Below are 19,291 nucleotides of genomic sequence, written 5' to 3' on the forward strand. Positions count from 1 at the left end.
TAGCCTTGTCAGCATTATTGATTTGGCTTCTCTCATTTACTAAAGGGCTACTTTTTCTTGAGTATTTCCACTGCCTTATTTTACTTTGGCCTGCACTATGTCTTTCGTCTCCTTTGCTGCATTTATCTGTTCCCTGCAAGACAAGCTGACCACATATTCTCATTTGGTTTCTCCTTTCCATTACAGATTGCAACATCAGCCACAAACTCCTGACAACTCCCTCATTTTAATTAACCTTTCATTTTAAAAGTCTGGGTTTTCAATTTTTTAAAATTTTTACTAAAAATAAATAAAAGCCTTTTTTAGTTTAAAAGGAATAAAGATAAAAATATCAAAAACATTCCTTACCTGTTACATGCATCATTTCAGATTTCTTAAAATTCATATAATTTTTTGCTATTTGATTTTTACCCATTAGTTAGTTAGGGAGATGAAAATGCTGTAGATTCATTTTGTTTTAGGAAATATCACATTTTATATCTTATGCCTTACTGAGCAAAATACTCTGCTGGCGTGAGTCAAAAAAGCTCCACTGATTTACATCAACTGAGGATCTGGTCACACAAATCTCTGAAGATAAGCTTACTAAAACTAATTCCCAATACTGGCATGTGTAGGTTTCCAACAATGTAGGGGATTTTTTAAAAATAATTTTCAACTTTGTTCTGGAAGTTCACAGAAATCTCTCTCTTCATATTGGGCCAATTCCTGAGAAGAAATGAGAACTTACAGTTTCATTTGCTTTCAGGATAGGCATCTGTGGGCTTTATAAAACCTGCTAATTAAACAAACTTGAAGGCATAGAGTACTTGAGAGATACAGTAATTTACAGACATTTGCAGGTGTCTAAGTTTCTTACAGGAATAAAATGCTTGTTCTGCCTTCTATCCTAAAAAACTATAAGTGACAGACAAAATTTATCACTTGATGGCACAAAATAGGAGATAATTAATGGCTTGATGATGACACAATTTTGAAAACATCAGCCTTATACGTATCCTTACAATGCATCCTATAAAATATAACTGGCATTCATTTCTGTTCCTTAAAAAAAAATTCAATTATCTCCAGTGAAAATCCCACTAACAAGACCAAAAATATCAAACCATTTTTATTGCGATAGCATCGATAATATATTATTTATATCTATAATGGCTTATATAATATCTTCTATTAATCCTTTATAAATAAACACTATAAAGTATGATCAAAGTTCTCATCCATGTTTACTGTAGCTCAGAGACTTCTGAGGAGGACCATAAAATGTTCAATGGCTCTATGCTTTCTTAAAGCATTGGAAGGCAATCCAAGGGAAGGCATTGGATTCTTAACTACCTTGGACATCTATTTCCCAAAATTCTCATGCCACTTGTCTAGATACCATATTGAAAACACAGGGAGCTCTCTTTTAGCTAACATTTTTGCTGCTCTGACAAGGAGTCTTTGTAGCAATCATTGTTTCAGTTACATACAGATCCTAAGTGTCAAGTATTTCACATGAAACTGGAAATCAAATAAAAATCATAGCACTCAGCATCATATTAAGTCTAATATTTTTTTTCCTTCACAGAGGTTCAGGGAATATGAACAGAACAGAGATCTTAGAGCTATATATCCTATCTGGCTACTTTAGCCTGTAATCTGTCGCAGTCATGAAGAAATCCCTGATAGTATACACATTACAGACCTCTTCTGACATGCACTGACATACCCAGGACAGCTCCAAAGTTGCTGCTTAAGCTCTAAGAAGTAAAGGAGATTTCTAGCTACCTTTGGGGGAGCAGGGACATAGAAGGGGACATTTATTGTGCTTTTTACAGGACTGGGACAGCCTGCCACTTTTTCCTCAGTCACAGCTTTGCCTCTACACTTCTCAAGCTGCTTGAAATCAAGGCTCCTGTAACTGCAGCAATGAAAAAGCTGGTCTCAACGGCTAGGAAGCTGGCTTCATTTCATGGTAGAACTCATTCCTTTAGTTGGGTTAACCACAGAAAGGCCAGGTCAGACCCTAGTATGAACACCGTGTTCCAAAAAGGTTTTTCTACTGCTCTAGCAATAATTTCTAGCCAAATAATTTCATTGTACACCTATGCCAGAAGGAGAACAGGAAAAGCTGGATGTGGTTTAATTAAGCTACAATTTTATTCTCAGGCATCGTAAGAGTACAACACAGGTAATTCCACAATCAGTTATTTATAATCTGCCCCTTTACCTATCCTGGTCTCCAGCCAAACCAGTGCTGGGATCTTGCTACCTCCCACCTAAAACGATAATGGATATAAAGGAGTATGATCCTTGTCATACTAGTCATAGGACCTGGAATTCCCTTGCTTGACTCCTTTATAGTGTGTCTACACTACACTATAGCTTAAAATAAGATTTGCAATTTGAGCTACGCAAATTGCATATCTTATTTTGATCTTATTTTGAAATAGTTTATTTTGTAATTTGGCACTGTGGGGAAAATGTAAACACACACCCAGCATCCCTAATCTCCCTCACCTCATGTTGGCCAATCTGGCAGTGAGGAAAAAATTAGTTCCCGGACACACTATGAAAGGAAGAATTTGGATAGTGTAAAAGGCCTGGTATTTAACTACTTCTATGGGTGCTGTGCTGTCTTGTCCAGGTACAAGAGGATTGTCCTACACTGGTGTAGGCCAAAATATTCTCCTGTCTCTTCCAATCATTTGGGAAGGGAAGGGTTAATGCCTCTCTTCCAGTCATTTGGGGAGGGAAGGGTTAATGTCCCCATACTGACCTGGTCTGAAGCTGAAGCAGCAAGCCACCCTCTGGCTGTCTAGCACTAAAAGGGGTCACACACCTTTTCCTACACACCGGACAATGACTCTCACCATTCCATGTGCAGTGAGGTCATTCTGAAGCTAGACCCTAAAGATCTTCACCCCTAAACACCCTCTCCTTCAGGAACGTCTTGGACGATCCTGCAGTTGAGATTCAGCAGTTGTGGCTTGGAATTCTCTCAGGATTTTACTTCGTTGCATTTGTCACTACACTTGTCTTCTGATTAGTCAAAAAAAAGGCCTGGCCTTTAGCCACCATATCAGTGCTTAACCATGACAAATCTGAGTATTTCTGAACACAAGAAAACATGCTCAGGATTTCACATTCTAGTTGTTTTAAAGCTTTCCGTTTTGTTATGTCTTCTGCTTGATTAGAGCAGAAAGCACTGGCAGGTGCTTGATTATGTGATCTGTTGATCCCACTCCATTACATTTGTTTTAAAAAGGTCCATTTCAGACTTCCACGTTTTGGTAAAAAAAATATAATGGTGCTGGCTTCTTTTGCTTCTAAGCCAATTGGTTTTTGTTTGTTTTTAAACATTTCTTTGACTAAATTAGACTTTGAATTAATCACGGCGGGTATCTCATTAAACACTGCTTTGCAAATACCTGGGAAACATATGGTTAGTGCAGACAATTGATTTAACCTACACCAGCCCTTAGATTAGCTGATGGACATATACTCATTTTCAGTGCTCTGCACTGAGAAATGGAAAATACTGAATATGCTGTTCAGTCCTTGCTCACTGTTCCCTTTCAGATACTATTCCCCAACACTATCCCAATTAACAGATTTCACCCCTTTTTTATTACATATCCCCTATTTCTATGCCCAGAATGGTCTAACCCTTCTTCCCCTGACTGCTAAAGACTTACTTTGCTACCATTCAAAACATAAGAGTTTGAGAAATTTTATTTTCAAAGCCGTATGAGATTAGAAAACAATGAAAGGGGAGGGGGCAAGAGTTATAAATGATATATAAAAGCATTTGAGAAAGTAGTACTCTTTTAAAATGAAGAATACACTGGACAAATAGAAAATTAAATGGAGTGGAGCCAAATTTAATGGTATCAAATATCTTAGGGAGACCAACTGCTTCAGTTCCTTTCTCAAACTGATGCAACTTTCACATAATTGAAAGTAGCAAGATGGCTAGCAACCTGCTCTAAGAGGCTGAAAGCAATATCACTCAGCTCTACTACTTTGCCACATGATATCTCTAAAAGCATGTGTAAACAACAACCCTTTGGTCAGCTGGCCAGCACTTTACTGACGACTATGTAGTTTTGATAATACAGCATGCACTGTGTGAGGTTCCACTTACTGGCACCTGTACCCACACATACTAATTAATGCAAAATCACAATTTTACACAATAATGGATATTCTGGGGCTTTACTTTTAGAGACGTATTTTTTGCAAATTTTTCAAATGCAAATTGCAAAGAATTATCTCAGATCCTTCAACACATTAAAGTGGACTCCAAAGTTATGGCAACTTGCGTTAAAAATATTTTCATTAAATGCTGGAAGTTTTGTCTTCCCTTAGACTGATGAGTTTCTTGCATTATGCCCTTTCCATGACAGTGGTATTTGTCTGTCCCCCACAGTCAAAAATGAGATTTATATATTACAATGTTATGCTAGAAAGCAGCAATTTAAGTAAACATTTTGCACAATATCAAGAGGAAACATGATGTGTTCATGTACATACACATAAACAGGGACATGTAGAATATTCTTAAAACAAATATTTTTCTATTAAAAGACAAGTTGGTCAGCTCAGCTTTCATCTGGAGTGAGATTAGAACCCCACTGTAAAACAATTACCAAGACTCAGTTCTGATATTTGATGTTTGAAAAAGAAAAGACCTCATGCAGACTCTTGTATGTACTGGCAAGTATATTTTACTGCTGATTTTCTATGAATAAACATATGCTAAGAATTGCTGAAACACACACTGCTGGTTTTAAAGATGCCTAATGTAGTATTAGAGGTTTGTTTCCAGAGCTGACTGCCTTATTTATCAGCTTCCTCCCTCCAGCTGGCAAAGAATTTGATATCATCTCTGGTCAGCTGTCTCGCACAGCACACTCTCCTCTATAGGAAAGATATTAGAAGGTAACTAGCAGGAAGTAAGACGAAAAATCTAAACAAAATGGTTCCAGCAATTTAGAAAACAGATTGCACTTTACTACTGTGAATCAATAATAACCATATAAATTATGTGTCATCAAACTCATTCCATTGTAAGTGTTATGGTTTACAGCATGTATTGAGCTTATAAAAACTAGAGTATAATAACTAGGCTATTCTATTCTGCTCCCAGTATTCTCCCTTTTCCATCTTTCATCTGTGAAACTCTTTAATATAATTGTAGTATAAATATCACAAAATACGATACTTTCCACCTCTTTCTCATTTTAAAACTAAAATGTCTTAACACAATGAATGTAGTATTACATCCCCCACCAGCAAGGTCATCTGGTACAAAAATACACCCCTTGATTAAAATATTTGATTCAGTTGATAGAAATTATTATAAAATAAAATGCATGGTCATTAACATTGCATCAGAAAAAAATCACATCATTTATAGGATAGTATGAGCCCACTATTTTCTTTTTCGGGAAAAGATTCAGAGTAACAGAAATGTTAAATGGATATTTTTCAAAAGCATAACAGAAAAGAGATGGACTGAATTTAAAGATCACCTGACTAATCTGTTTTAAGTGCCCAAACTGAGTAAAATGTTAATAGCAGAAATGGTAAAAAGTAAATTAATTTTGAAATGTTCTTTCAAACTGAATTATCAAACTTTTATTTAGGTCAGAATTAAAAAAAACAAACCTTACAGTGTCAATTTAACAAATTATTTAATATAAATTTTAAGAGGGTAAGATGACTTGTTTCTGAAGGCCTTGATTTATATTTGATTTGTCACAAGTAAAACATCCACTGATGATCAAGGTACTGATCCTCTCTAGTCCAAAACCCTTGGGACCTGACCTGTACCACCCAGAGAATTTGCTGGACCATGGGAAGTCAATGGTGTCTAGCAGCATTACCAACACTTCCACTGCTTACTGGGCTCTCAGAAGACATTTAGGGGTAAATGAGCTAAATAACAGCACAGAACACTGAGAGCTAGAACTGGTGGCTATAAAACTTTACGGGACCACAGGAAACTTAGCCACACCCATGATAAGTGGACATCCAACTAACTAAAATCATGCTGGACCACAGACGTTGCTGAACCAGAGAGTGCCGGACTGGAAAGGTTCAGCCTGTACTACATAATTTAACACATTTTGTCAGAACTGGCAGACTTTGCTCAGGCTTTGCTTCAAAACATAAATGAAGTTGTTTAGAGAAGATTGCACAGAATTTTCCCGCCCTCTGCCTAGCTCAGGCCAATACTGTCATTGTCTCGTGTTCATGTGTTCTAACATTCGGAAGGAAAAACATACACAAATGCCATGCACAATCCTGCATAGGGATGTGAAGGACTAGTTGACTAGTCGCTCCCCCCCCGGCTGCCTCTATCAGACAGAGGCAGCAAAGGGGGAGGGGACAAGAGGGGGTACTTCAAAGCAGCAGCACCACTTGAAGCCTGGGGTCAGAATGCGGGCTCCATGAGGCACTGCCACTTTGAAATGCCGCAGGGAGGCTGGCATCAGGCTCCTTGCAGCATTTCAAAGCAGCAGCGCCGTATGGAGCCTGGGGTCAGCAGGGGAGTCCGCAGCTGACCCCGGGCTTCCTGCAGCATTTTTGCCTTAGGGCTGTTGCTACACTTCAACGGCTGAGGCATCCTATCAACGAATCGAATAGTTGATGCAAAATGCATCGACTATTCGATTAGTCAGTCAATACTTAACATCCTTAATACTGCACATCTTGTCTCTTGCACATCCAACACAGTCAATGAATACAATGGGTGAAATCTTGGCTCTATTGCAGTCAATGCAGGTTTTGCTACTGACTTCAATACAGCCAGGATTTCACACAATGCATACAAGCAATGCTGAGAGGATGTGTAAGGAAGGCAGAACCAGGTTCAATTGTTGCAAAACTCAAGGGAAGTTTTCCTATAACTTCAGAAACAGATCAGCCAATCAAAAGAAGGACCATTACCAGTTTTGCTCCAAAAATCTCATCTCAAAGATTTCTGAGCTAGAATAAAGTGCTAAATATTTAATGTAAGCAAAAAGAAAAACAGCTTTTCTGATTTCCTATTAAATTTAAAGTGGAAGAAGAAATGAGATGGCTGACAAAGCAGCATTTAATTCCTAGCTATATCTAGACCAGTCTAATTTACACAGCCAGCCAGTCACAGCTCACATAATCACATACAGAAAAATATAACAGGGGAATTAAAGGACCAGGAAAGCATGTCTGAACTATGAGCTTCCTATTCTAAAGTATTAACTGCACACATTTAATTGTGAAAAAGGTTAACTTGGTTCTTTTATTTTAAGCCAAACATTATTTCCTAAAGAAAATACAAAACAGAGAATGTAACTTTTTTTTTAATAAATCAAATAGTCAATTTAAACTTAAGATCCCACATGCATGAAAAATACACTAAAAGAGATATCCAGGATATATAATAACTGATTAGTGTCTGATCAGGGAAGTGATCTTATCAACTATTCCAGTCCTTTTTTGCAAAGCAAGTTAAAAGTGCAAGGAGTTTCAAGTTCCTGTACTGAACTGGCATTTATTTCAAAACATCTGGCACTAGAATTATGAGTCAGGTGAAGAGGTCTCAGAATGTCCACACACTGGGTTTGATTCTGGTATAAATCAATAATAATTCCACTGACTGCAATGCAAAACCATTACAACTGAAAGGGGAACTAAACTCTAGGACTGAAATTCTGGCTTCAGTGAAGTTAATGGTAAAACTCCTACTGACTTCGAAAAGGGTTAGAATTTCAACGTAGGACTCGGTAGCTTTGGTAGCTTTGGTTCCATATTGTGTGCTTTATTCCCAGAAACATTGGAAACAACAGTGGATGTAGAGAGAGAGAGAGAGAAAAAATATAAATATATTTGAGGCTTTATTTGATATAAGAAACATTTTTTTGTTAAGGCCTCTTTTAGACCCACTTTCACACTAATTTCTAATGTAAATCCAAATTTACTTCCACATGCTATTCATTCTCTCCCTTCCTGCCTCCTTATCCCCAATGTATTTATTATTTGTACTAGTTCTGTCATATCTAAATACAACCCATAAACATTTTGTGATAGGGATAATAGTTTCTCTATATTCCTGTGAATGGAAGGTGCCTTTTGGAGCATTCAAAAACAATAATCTTACAAAAGTGCTGAATCTCAAAAATAAAGTTTATAAAAGAAGTTCTTCATAGGCATGTGAATGGTTAATCAGCAGGGGCAGCCCCCGTATGCAGCAGGTCCAGTTTGGTCTGAGCAGTGACACAGGAGGGAGCACTCCAGTCTGGCCAAAGCAGCCCCTATACGCAGCAGGGGGGTTGCTCCAGCTTCCCCCTACATTCCAGTTTAAGCGGTTAACTGTTTAAACATACTGGTTAACCGGTTAACTGGTTAAACGGGACTTTACATTCCTAATTCTTCATAACACCACATTTAGCCATACTTTTAAAACCTCTCCATTTCTTTTCATGTTCCCCTCATTTTGAAGTTCTGTCCCACATTTCAGCCTTTAATGGTCCGGAACTATTGTACATTTGGCGATCTGTTGAAACAAATTAATTTGTCTTGAGTGTCACTTGATCTACCTATTCTGAGCATCACTTGTTTTACTACTTATAGACTCCACCTTAGAGGGCATAAGTTTCAATTGACATGTCCCATACACTTGTTTGGGTTCAAGGAATTTATATGAGAGCAACAGACAACAAAGAGAAGAGAGCCCTAGCTTTTCAGCTTGAATCAGTCAACCTCTATATTTATCTGCTGTAGACTACTGTTTTTAGTGAGACAACCTTCTTCAGCCCAGTGAATTGGCAGGATATAGTCCTCTGAAGAAATCTTTTTAAATAATCTTGCTCATTATATAAATACATCCGGCAACATGGGTGTATCTTATACAAAATACACTTCTGAGGTCTAATTATAAACCACTCTCAATGTAACAGGCTGGCATCTCTGATAAGGAGAATTTGGAATGGATTCAGTAGATGTGTCTCCTTCATGATGCCTTCCTCTCTTCACCTTCAAAAAAGACATTTTTAGAAGCCAGTGGACTAAAACAGCATACCCAATTGTCCTGAAAGAACAACCCTGAACTTCAGGGGAAAAAACAGCAGAGAGGGTATATGTGCAAAGGATCCATGACAGTCTCCTTCTGCTAGAACTTCTTGACATTTCAATGAACAATACTGGATTTCAATCCTGCGAGTACCCTCTCCTAGGTTCAGAGCTGCCCTTGTGTGTATCCCCAATGTCAATATAGCTATATGAGCATAGCAGCACTAGGGATGTAAAAGTGTAGTCCATTAACCAATTAACCGATAAGCAAAAGCTTATCGGTTAATGCGATAGACTCCACACATTCCCTCCCCTTCCCCTTGCCAGTAAACTTTTTAGCAGGCTGGCCAGCAGCTTGGCTCAGTCCTTGCTCGTGCTGGGTCTGGGACCTAGCTCCACTGCAGCTCTGCATTTAAAGTGCATTAGGAGCCAGGCAAGTAGGAAGCCCAGCTCAGTTCTGGCTCGCACCAGAACTGCATCAGAGGCAGCAGTGCAGGGCTACAGGCAGTTGATCCGCAAGGTGAGCTGGTTTTTAAACTGGCTCCCCTTGTGGACCAGCTCATGTCTGGCACTCCATGCTGCTGCCTCTGATACAGAGGCAGCAGCACAGAGTGGCAGAAGGCTCCTTGGGAGGGGAGCCAGAGTGCACTGGCTGCCAGTCCTTGCCTCCAGGGACGCTAGAATAGTCAAGTAACCAGTAAGAATTCATGAGGTTACTCAACTATTCAATTAACCAATATTTAACATCCCTAAGAAGCATACAAAACACAGTCACTTCCTGGAATGGGTCCTGAGTGAGGAGTCTGCACTTAAAGATTGTATCTACATGTCAATGATTATTTGTCCAAGCTATTCAGGATTATAAACAAAAATTATTTTCCCTTGCCTTAAATATGAAGGACAAGTAAAGGACAGAGAAGTAAGAAACAGAGCACTTCTTGTTCACCTGCAGAACCATTGGCTGAAAGGTAGAAACTCCAAGGTGCTACTCATTCTGCATATAAAAAAAGATGCAGCCCTAATAAGTCTTGGCTCTATGCTATTTAACAAACTGTTAAGGACTTGAAGAGAATATAAATCATTGCTGATAAGGATGCAGATGGCACAAAAATTCGATGTTTTCATAAATAATGAAGAGGATGGGTCACTAATACAGAATGATTTGGATCACTTGGCAAACTGGGTGCAAGCAAACAATGTATGTTTTAATACCGCTAAGTGCAGATGTATACATCTAAGAACACAATGTAGGCCATACCTATAGATAAGAGACTGTAGCCTGAGAAGCAGTGACCCTAAAAATTGAGGGCCTTTGTGGATAATCAGCTGAAAATGAGCTCCCAGTATGTCATTGTGGCCAAAGAGGCCACTGTAATCCTCAACTGCATAAAAGGGAATCTCAATAGGAGCAGAGAGGTTATTTTACCTCGGTATTTGGCACTGATATGACCATTGCTGGAATAGTGCAGCCCGTTCTGTTGTCCACAATTCAAGAAGGATGTTGAAAAGCTAGAGAGCATTCAGTGATGAGACACAACAACAATTAATGAATTAGAAAGCTTGCTTACAACAGACTCAAGAAGCTCGATTTATTTAGCTCAAAAAAGGAAGGCTCAGGGGTGACATGATTACAGTCCTACATACGTGGGGAACAAGTATTTAATACTAAAGGGGCTGTTCAATTTAGCAGAGACCATACAACACAATCCAATGGCTGGGAGTTAAAGCTAGACAAATCTGGACTGGAAACAAGGTGTACAATTTTAATAGAGAAGGTAATTAATCACTGGAACAATTTACCAAGTGGCACATACTCTGTCACTGACCATTTTAAAATCAAGATTAGCTATTTTTTTTCGAAAAGATCTGCTTTAGGAATTATTTTTGGGAAATTCTACGTCCAGTATCAGAATTAGATTATCACAATGATTTCTTCTGGCTTTGAAATTTATGGAACTATTAGTCAAGAAAAGGAACAAAGGGATGCAGCTATGTCCATCACTTTGGTGATTTAGATCAGGGATAGGGAACCTAAGGCCTAGGAGCCGGATGCGATCCCTGGCTTGCCTGGATCTGGCTCCTGAGGCTCAGGACTCTCCCCCGCCCAGCTGGCACTCCAGCTCCTCTCCCCCACGGGGCTGGAGCACACAAAATCTACTAGCCTAGGCCCCACTAAGGTCTGGTGTGTGAGGGGAATGTCTTTCTCCTCAGTTGGGGGCCACATCAGTGAGGGCTTTGTTTTGTATATTTTGTTTGTGAGCAGCCCCTGACTGATTTTTCTGTGGGTCAACGATTCCCAGCCCAAAAAAGGTTCCCCATTCCTGATTTAGACAAATGGTGCTGTGATCTTGATTGCCCTATTTGAAAGGCATTTTACACAGTATGATGATGAACATGGTATAAAGGACCTATACAGAACAGAACAGTGAAATGAATTGAAAATACAGACAACAGAGGAGCCTACTATGAACTCTGGAAAACATTACTGAGACTTTGCTTTGGATCTACATACTTATTAGCTGGTAGAGAAACCAGAGCTTCATCAAGATCTGGCACTACCACAGTTAAGACCTGTTAAGCCACAATCAACATGAGTTTGACAGACTCATTGTTAATTCTAGCAGTATCCATTAATCTGTAACATAAAACCAGATTATGTTCTCCCAGAGGAAGTCCTGCCTTTCTTCCTCATGATGTTTCCAGGAAGAGAAATAATTCTGCATATAATGGGAAGGAAGAACCAACGTAGTTTTTTAAAAATTATTTCAACTATATTTATTTCAAATGGGAGACACTCCACCTTCACCCTTGCCAGTGGAGTAATTGAACATTTTCAAAAAGCTGGGACCAACTTGTCTTTAGGGGTTTCTTAAAGTAACTACAACAAATGATAATTGCTCTTCTGCCTCTGAGTCCCAGATTCTCCTCCAGATTCCTTTCTCTCTCCTTCAATCCAAAAAATGTACATACAGGCAGTCCCCGGGTTATGTACAAGATAGGGACTGTAGGTTTGTTCTTAAGTTGAATTTGTATGTAAGTCAGAACTGGTACATATTGTAAGGGAAACTCTAGCCAAACATTTCTCCAGAGCTTAGTTTTATTCTCCCACACCTCACTTCCTCAGTCCTTTATTCTCAAGCTGAGGTGTCTGCTGAGAAAAGCCGCTCTGTGTCTCCCTGATCTGCTGGGGGGAAGCAGCTAGTGCGGGGTTGCCTCACCCCGTTTGTAAGTAGGGATCCGATGTAAGTCGGATCCATGTAACCCGGGGACTGCCTGTATAGCATTCAGTACAACATACACTTAAGTGCAGTTGCACTTTCAATATATAATTGACCTTTATTTGAAACTGACTACATTTCTACAATTGTCCCTCCTAGGGTGTTTAAAAAAAAGACCAATGGAATGGGGAAGTTCAACTGTGCATGAACACAGCCTAGATCACACACAACTTAAAAATTCTCTAAGTGCTGAAAGTACCCTAGAGACAAAAAACTCTCTCAAATAAATATGCACAGTTTTCTCACTACAGGGAGAGGAGTCCCCAGCTGATCCCGGGCTCCACACGGCGCTGCCACTTTGAAATGCCGCAAGGAGCCTGATGCTGGGTTCTCTGCAGCTTTTCAAAGTGGCAGCGCTGCATGGAGCCTGGGGTCAGCAGGGGAGTCCTTGCTGCATCGTTTATTCGATTAGTCAATTACTCAATATTTAACATCCCTAGTGAGTAAGATAAATGATCAATCCTTATTGGTGTGAAGACCCAGTACCCTTGAAGATTATGGTACAGGTTTAATTGCTAGCTATGGAATTCTTACTCTCCAACATTCAAAAAACTATCAAGGAAAATCAACAAAAATGAAGAGACTGGAAACATTTATTTGATGGAGAAAATGCAAATGGAAAAATAATCATAAGTGGTTAAAACAAGGTGGTACTTGGGATAATAGGGCCATCTATAAACATACAAAGAAAATAAACGCCAAAGAGAGAAAGGTGTGGGTAGAAACTCAGAAAATGAAAATTTAAGTTGAAATATTAAGAAAAATGAGCTGATAGCAGGCTGGGATGAGTTTATGGAATCATTACCCAAAGGAATGGTGAAATTCCCCTTGTTGAGGAACTTTAAAACCAGACAGACAAGACAAAGTATTAAAAAGTACTGTAGGGAAAATTCCTGCACTGAACAGGGAGATGGAACAGATAAATCATAGATGTTATGTTAAAAGCTTATGACACATTTATTTACAGTGAAATGCTGGGAAACAATGGGCCATGCCAGACACATACCATACTCACTGCTAATTAAAACAATCTGAATCAGGAATAATGTTGAATCAAGTTATTACTCTTAACCCACTGAAAACAATGTGACATATTTAAGGCAAGGGCATGTGATAGGGCATATCAGATACAGTGGAACTCTGATAACAGATCTTCAGTGGGCCATTCTAAAATACTGCAAACATGATCCTTTGTTACTGTATTTTAGCTGGTTTGAATAATGTTCTAGCTCAAGGACAAGATCTAAACAGAGCTATTATAGGAGGATATAGATTCTTTGGCAAACAAAAGCACTTCATAGCTCCAAATCATTTTGTGCTTTGCTGTTTAGTGGCTCTGCTAAATATCAGGGGGAAGAGTTCTGCAGAATTTGAGGGCAGATAAATAAACTGAACAAAAACACAGGACATTCGAGGGCTCTCAAGTGTCCCAATATCACGAGCTATAATCCTTCCTCTGTAGATTCAGTGACAAAGATGTTCCTGTTTTAAAGAACGTGAAAAGCTATGACTACTTCCAGTGACCGTAGCCCAAAGGCTGAAGGATACAAAAGACTTTTCCAGGGAGTTAAGAGATTAAAAAATATATTCAAAATTGTATGTTTTATTTAACTGATTATTCTGAAGTGTAACTAAGTATGAGTCCAATGTAACAACAGAACTGCTAGTTTTCTAAGCAAATAGACATTCATTTCTTTGTCTGCCACTGAGTGGTGCTATTGCCCTGAAAAAAGGATTTTTGCAACTGCTCAAGATCAGGTGTGGGTTTTTTGGAGCCTGACCTATAGCTTTTAAGTCTGACTATCTCAAAACTGTACCTGCGATTTAAAGTTGCTATGTAGCTCTCAATGACCTCTTACAGAAAAACCACTACTAAAATAGAGTTGGGGAGACTGGACTATTCTGGAGATGGATGAAAAGGCTTCCAGGCTAGCTCCTCAAATCAAGCATGATTCATGGAAGGTTGAACATTACCAAGCAGCTAGTTACTTGGTAGCGTGTGTGAACTGAGTTGATGGTCTCCGTCCAGTTCTACAGGGGATTTGTGTACATAACATAGAAAGCAGTACAACTGGTGCTAACTTGAATAAGAATGTGAAAGGTTAACCGGTTAATCGTTAAGCAGTGGGGGTTAGAGCTGCTCCTCACCTTCTTCAGCCCCACAGGGGCCGCCACAGGCAGGCGCTGCTCCACTTGTCAGGAACGTGGGCATCCCACAGGCAGGGCTGCTCCAGCCCATCCTCAGCTGCTCCAGCCCAATGGGGTGGAGTGCCCCTCCTTCAATTGGTTAACCAGTTTAACATAATGCTTAACTCGTTAACCTATTAAACGGGATTTAGATCCCTACACTAGATTCACAGTTAACAGTTTTCATAGATGCTACAGATTTAGGGGCATAGCAACTGTTTTAAACACCCGCCCCAGAAGTGGTCCCTTCAGTCCAGAGCAGGTTGAAGGCACAGAGAAAGGGAACCATGGGAAAACCTGCAAAAGTGCAGTCCATTAACTCTTTGTTTAAATGAAGAGTGAGCATATTGTGAAGGCATTTAATATGCACAGAACTAAGTACATTTTTAAAAAAAGTTGTACATGTTCACAGTGAACTTCCTAAAAAGGCACTGCAAAGTAGTGCAATGTGCATTTTCACCTTAACATGCACACAGTTCCCAGAATAATGCAACCTCAAGATGCTGTGAGTATCATTGTGGGCCCCGGGGCTTCCAAAGTTGAGTAGCCCTGTCCTACATCTTATTATTGTTCCTAAGGGTATGTCTACACTTGCACCCTCGTTTGGAACTAGGAATGCAAATTCAGGCATTCAAAATTGCTAATGAAGTGGGGATTTAAATATCCATGCTTCATTAGCATGATCTCGCTGGCACGCTAGTTCGAATCACAGCTGATTCGAACAGGAAGTGCGCACTGGGATGCGTTAGTTCGAATCAACCCCCTCAGTTCAAACTAATGTTACTCCTCAAAAAATGATCTAGCGCGCCAGCGAGATCATGCTAATGAAGCGCGGGATATTTAAATCCACGCTTCATTAGCAATTTCGAATGCCTGCATTTGCATCCCTAGTCCGAACTAGGGTGCAAGTGTAGACATACCCTAAGACATTCTTCCCAACACTATGTAACACCATTGAAGGCTGTCCCTAAAATGCCTGACGTTGCCAAGTATTTGAAATCCTAGCTGTACTTTTCAGAGTGATCAAACTAATGCTAGGTCTTGTGTCAGGATAATTTGTCTGTTGTAGCTGCCAAAGAACATATTATTCCACATTCTCGTTCACTATTTACAAGCTCTAATATCCCCATTGCACCAAAATCAACTTTAATTTTCTCTAGGCATTTTTTCTCTATCCCCTCCCTATTCCCTTTGCCCTATCCATTCTTTCAATAGAGTTCAGACCAGACAGCTCTTTATGAAAACAGTTTGGAGGATTTTTTAAAATGAACTTAAGGCCTCTTTCTGTATAATATTTAGTATTATTGCTGAGTTTGGAGTTGAATAAAAAAAGCATATCATGAAGCCTAAAGAAGTCGACAGAGTCAAACAAGGGCACAAAATTTGGTGCGCAGGGCAAAAGAAGTTAACTTTTGAAACTTCAGATCTGCCATATCTCTAAAGCAGTGTTTCTCAGAGTGGTCCGTGGATCCAGTCTGAGAAACCGGCTAACCGGCTGCTCCCATTTGTTTATTTACTGGCTCCACAACCACAGAGCCTCATGGGTCCCATTGTCTCTAGTTTGCCATTTACAGCCACAGGAGCTGCGGGAAAAAGTGTAGCCTGGGCTGCTGTTTCCCACGGTTCCCCTTGGCTGTAAGCGGCAAACCGGAGCCAATGGGGGCCGCAAGGTAAGAAAACAAACTGGAGCAGACATCAGTAGGTTTCTCAGAGTGTATCCGCAGACCACTAACAGGAGAGGAATATTGAACCTAGCATTGAAAAGGGAAGCCATGCCATTTCCAGGAGTTGTGGTAGCAGGGGAAATAAGGCCAAACTGGGAATTATAAGTCAAAACAATACAGAGCCCCTAAGCAGAAATACGTGCTGCTCATTCATTTCCACATATCTTGTGAGAGCACATGACTACAATCCCTTTCTCTGTGTAAAAGGAAAAAGAGGTCGTGTCCAGCCATCAGTGCATGTTTTGCCCACCATAATCTTTGAAAGAGAATTTGTACCAAAGCCTCAGGAATCATAGATATACCCAGAGAGGCAGACAGTACATAACTGCTTCCAGAGTACTTTGCTTAGCTCTGGAGAACTCCTGAAAAGCGGAGAGGGAGACTTCCTTTAAGTAAAGCTAAGTGAGAGAAAAAAGGAAACAACAGATAAATAATAACTAAGGTACATACTATTTAACAATTCTTATAAACTAAAATAGAAACTGGGCATTAAAAAACAAAAAGTATAAATAAACTACTTTCTGATGGTCCTTTTCTAGACAATCTGCTTTACAATTTTAACATACTACGGAAATCAGTGGAACATGGGAATATCTGACATAGTAAGCAGCACAACAGCAGATGGATTCTTCTTTGATATATATAATACTATTAAGCACCCCAAAACAAACCTGTGTTTTCAGGAGATGTATTTGAACAATTCAGCAGTAGTCAACTAATTAAAGCGTGAATCTGCTCTAAAAGGTGACTCTAGAAATGGTATTGTGGGATTCTGGGTTTGCTTTTCAGTAATTTCTCCATCAGGTATGTTGAGTTCACAAGAAAATATTTTTTTCCTTTTTCTGTTAACTTTCAGAATCCAGAGGACAACCTGAAGAAATAGTCAACTTTTTTTTAAACACACTGGACAAACACAGTATGATCTAATGGATCTAGTGGCACTGGATTGAGATCAGGACATCTAGGTTCAAATCTTAAGCTCTATCAATAGCTTGATGAGTAACCTTGGACCAGTCATTTTAATCTCCTTCTGTCTCGGTTTTGCCATCTGTAAAATGGGGATAATGATATTGACCTCCTTTGTAAAGAACTTTGGAATCCCACAGATGAAAAGCACTTTATGAACATTAGCTATTATCACCACCAGAAGAAAAGACCTGCAGGTGAGACCAAGAGGTGAATGCAACTCAGGAACTGCAGATTCAGTATCCTAACTCTTAACACACACATTCCCTCCAATGTTAATGAAATTAAAGCAAGAAGAATCTTGATGTTAGTTTAAATTGCTTTTCTATATTATCAATACTTCTGCACTCCAAATGGATTTTAATAGTCATATACAACAGTTACTGTAATAAGACAACTTTATTGTTTTTGCTGTGATATACTGTTTTAATTTTGGTTTTAACAGTTCAAACTTAACCCACTCTCTTTTCCAGTAGTTTTAATACAATGTCACACAGATAAAAAAAAGGCATGACTATGTTCTGACTTACATTCTCTATGACAAATGTCCACTCTTTGTCTTCAAATTCCTCAGCATGAGGATCCTGAAAAAAAGAAAGAGAAAAAACCCTTTAATCTAAAAATTATACAGGCACAAGAAATAGCAATTGATCCACCATTGCCACTTATTTATTATGGTTTCTTTGTTTGGTGGAAATAAGGCACAGAAAAATATTTTAGCCAGCACATAGCTTTCAGTATTTAATACCTCCACAACACTTCCACTGGCAAAGGACACTTACAAACAAGAGGTATATTCAGAACAGATCCTATGATTTTACCTGCCTTCATTCAGGATATACATTTTTCAATTTAATTTAAAAAGCTCCTTCCTTCTTGGTAACTACCACAGTCATACAGCTTGCAGAGAATGGAGGCAGAAGCTAAACTCCTGCTTAGATCAAACAGATAGCTCTTGTACCGCAAAAGTCAAGCCCCCATCCTCATCTTCACATGCTTATGAGCCACCTGTGTGATCTAAGAACCTAAGCACTGAAAGCACTGGTATCACTTTGTAACAATATGGTTTTTCTGTAGCCATGTTGGAAGGCTTGTGGCAGGCCTGAACCAAAAAGCCTTTCTCTGCAGCCAGACTGAAAAGTAGCAGCCATTAGCTATAAAGCCTAGAGCAGGCATGTCAAACTGGCGTTTGGAGGGCCACATGCGGCCCGATCGAAATTTTTTGTGGCCTGCCAAAACATTTTAATAAAAGAATGAAGTGCGGCCCGCTGGCCACTCGGAGCACATGGCGGAGTGCCTGCTCACAGCCGGCTGGGCCGCTCTGCCCCGCAGCAACTGCTTATGGCCGGCCAGGCTGCTCTGTGCACGTGTTCCAGCAGGCGCTCCCAGCTGGCCGCTGTGCTCACGCCACCCCAGCGCCTCAGGCGGCAACATCGACTCTGGGACTCAGGTATTAGGTTGGGGGAAGGGGAGAGGCTGGGAGTGCCTGACTATGTGGGAGAGAGGAGGCATTAAGTTGGGGGGCTGGGAGTGCCTGGCTCTGGGGATTTTGTCCTAATAGCCCCCCACTGTCACCAGATAAAGAAACAGATCTCAAGATGGGTAAAGAAAACTTAGTTAATACCATTCTGTCTGGCAAGAAACTGCTTGTGGTTGTGGAATCCTCATTCTATGATCATTGCCATTACACTTTCCTGTTGGTTGACTGTGTGATCTCTGTCTGGTTTGTAACTGTCTCTGTCTGCTGTATAATTAATTTTGCTAGGTGTAAATCAATTAAGGTGGTGGGCGGGGCTGTCCTTAGACATACACGGAGTATGCAGTCGCGTAGGGCACCACACTTTCTGGGGCACCACTCTGCCAGCCCGGCATGGAGGGAAAGCTTTCGCGTGAGCTCTGCACCGGAGCCAGTAGGAGCGCTGCCAGCACTGGCAACCCCGCCAGAAGACCCCACCGGGACGAGGGACTCTGATGAGGAGGCTGGAAAGCTGACCCTGGCTGGGGAAGAGGAGCTGTCAGCCTGGGCGACAGCGTCAGGAGGAGCCGGGGCTGCGCTGGGGGCGGGGTCACGTGTGGCTTGGCGTTGTGGCGCCA

General features: G+C 40.1%; 1 protein-coding gene across 12 annotated transcripts in view; it reads right to left on the minus strand.

Annotated features, from left to right (window-relative positions):
- EHBP1 (EH domain binding protein 1) overlaps positions 1-19,291 on the minus strand; it is a 341,176-nt gene that overhangs the window by 226,732 nt on the left and 95,153 nt on the right. For all 12 annotated transcript variants that reach the window (XM_075925601.2, XM_075925600.2, XM_075925608.2 and 9 more), the window contains one exon: positions 17,728-17,781. In XM_075925601.2, the coding sequence (XP_075781716.2) occupies positions 17,728-17,781 (54 nt within the window). The remainder of the gene's footprint in view (positions 1-17,727; positions 17,782-19,291) is intronic.

Source organism: Pelodiscus sinensis, chromosome 3 (assembly GCF_052426305.1).
Source record: "Pelodiscus sinensis isolate ZL-2025 chromosome 3, ASM5242630v1, whole genome shotgun sequence".
Classification (NCBI taxonomy): domain Eukaryota; kingdom Metazoa; phylum Chordata; order Testudines; family Trionychidae; genus Pelodiscus; species Pelodiscus sinensis.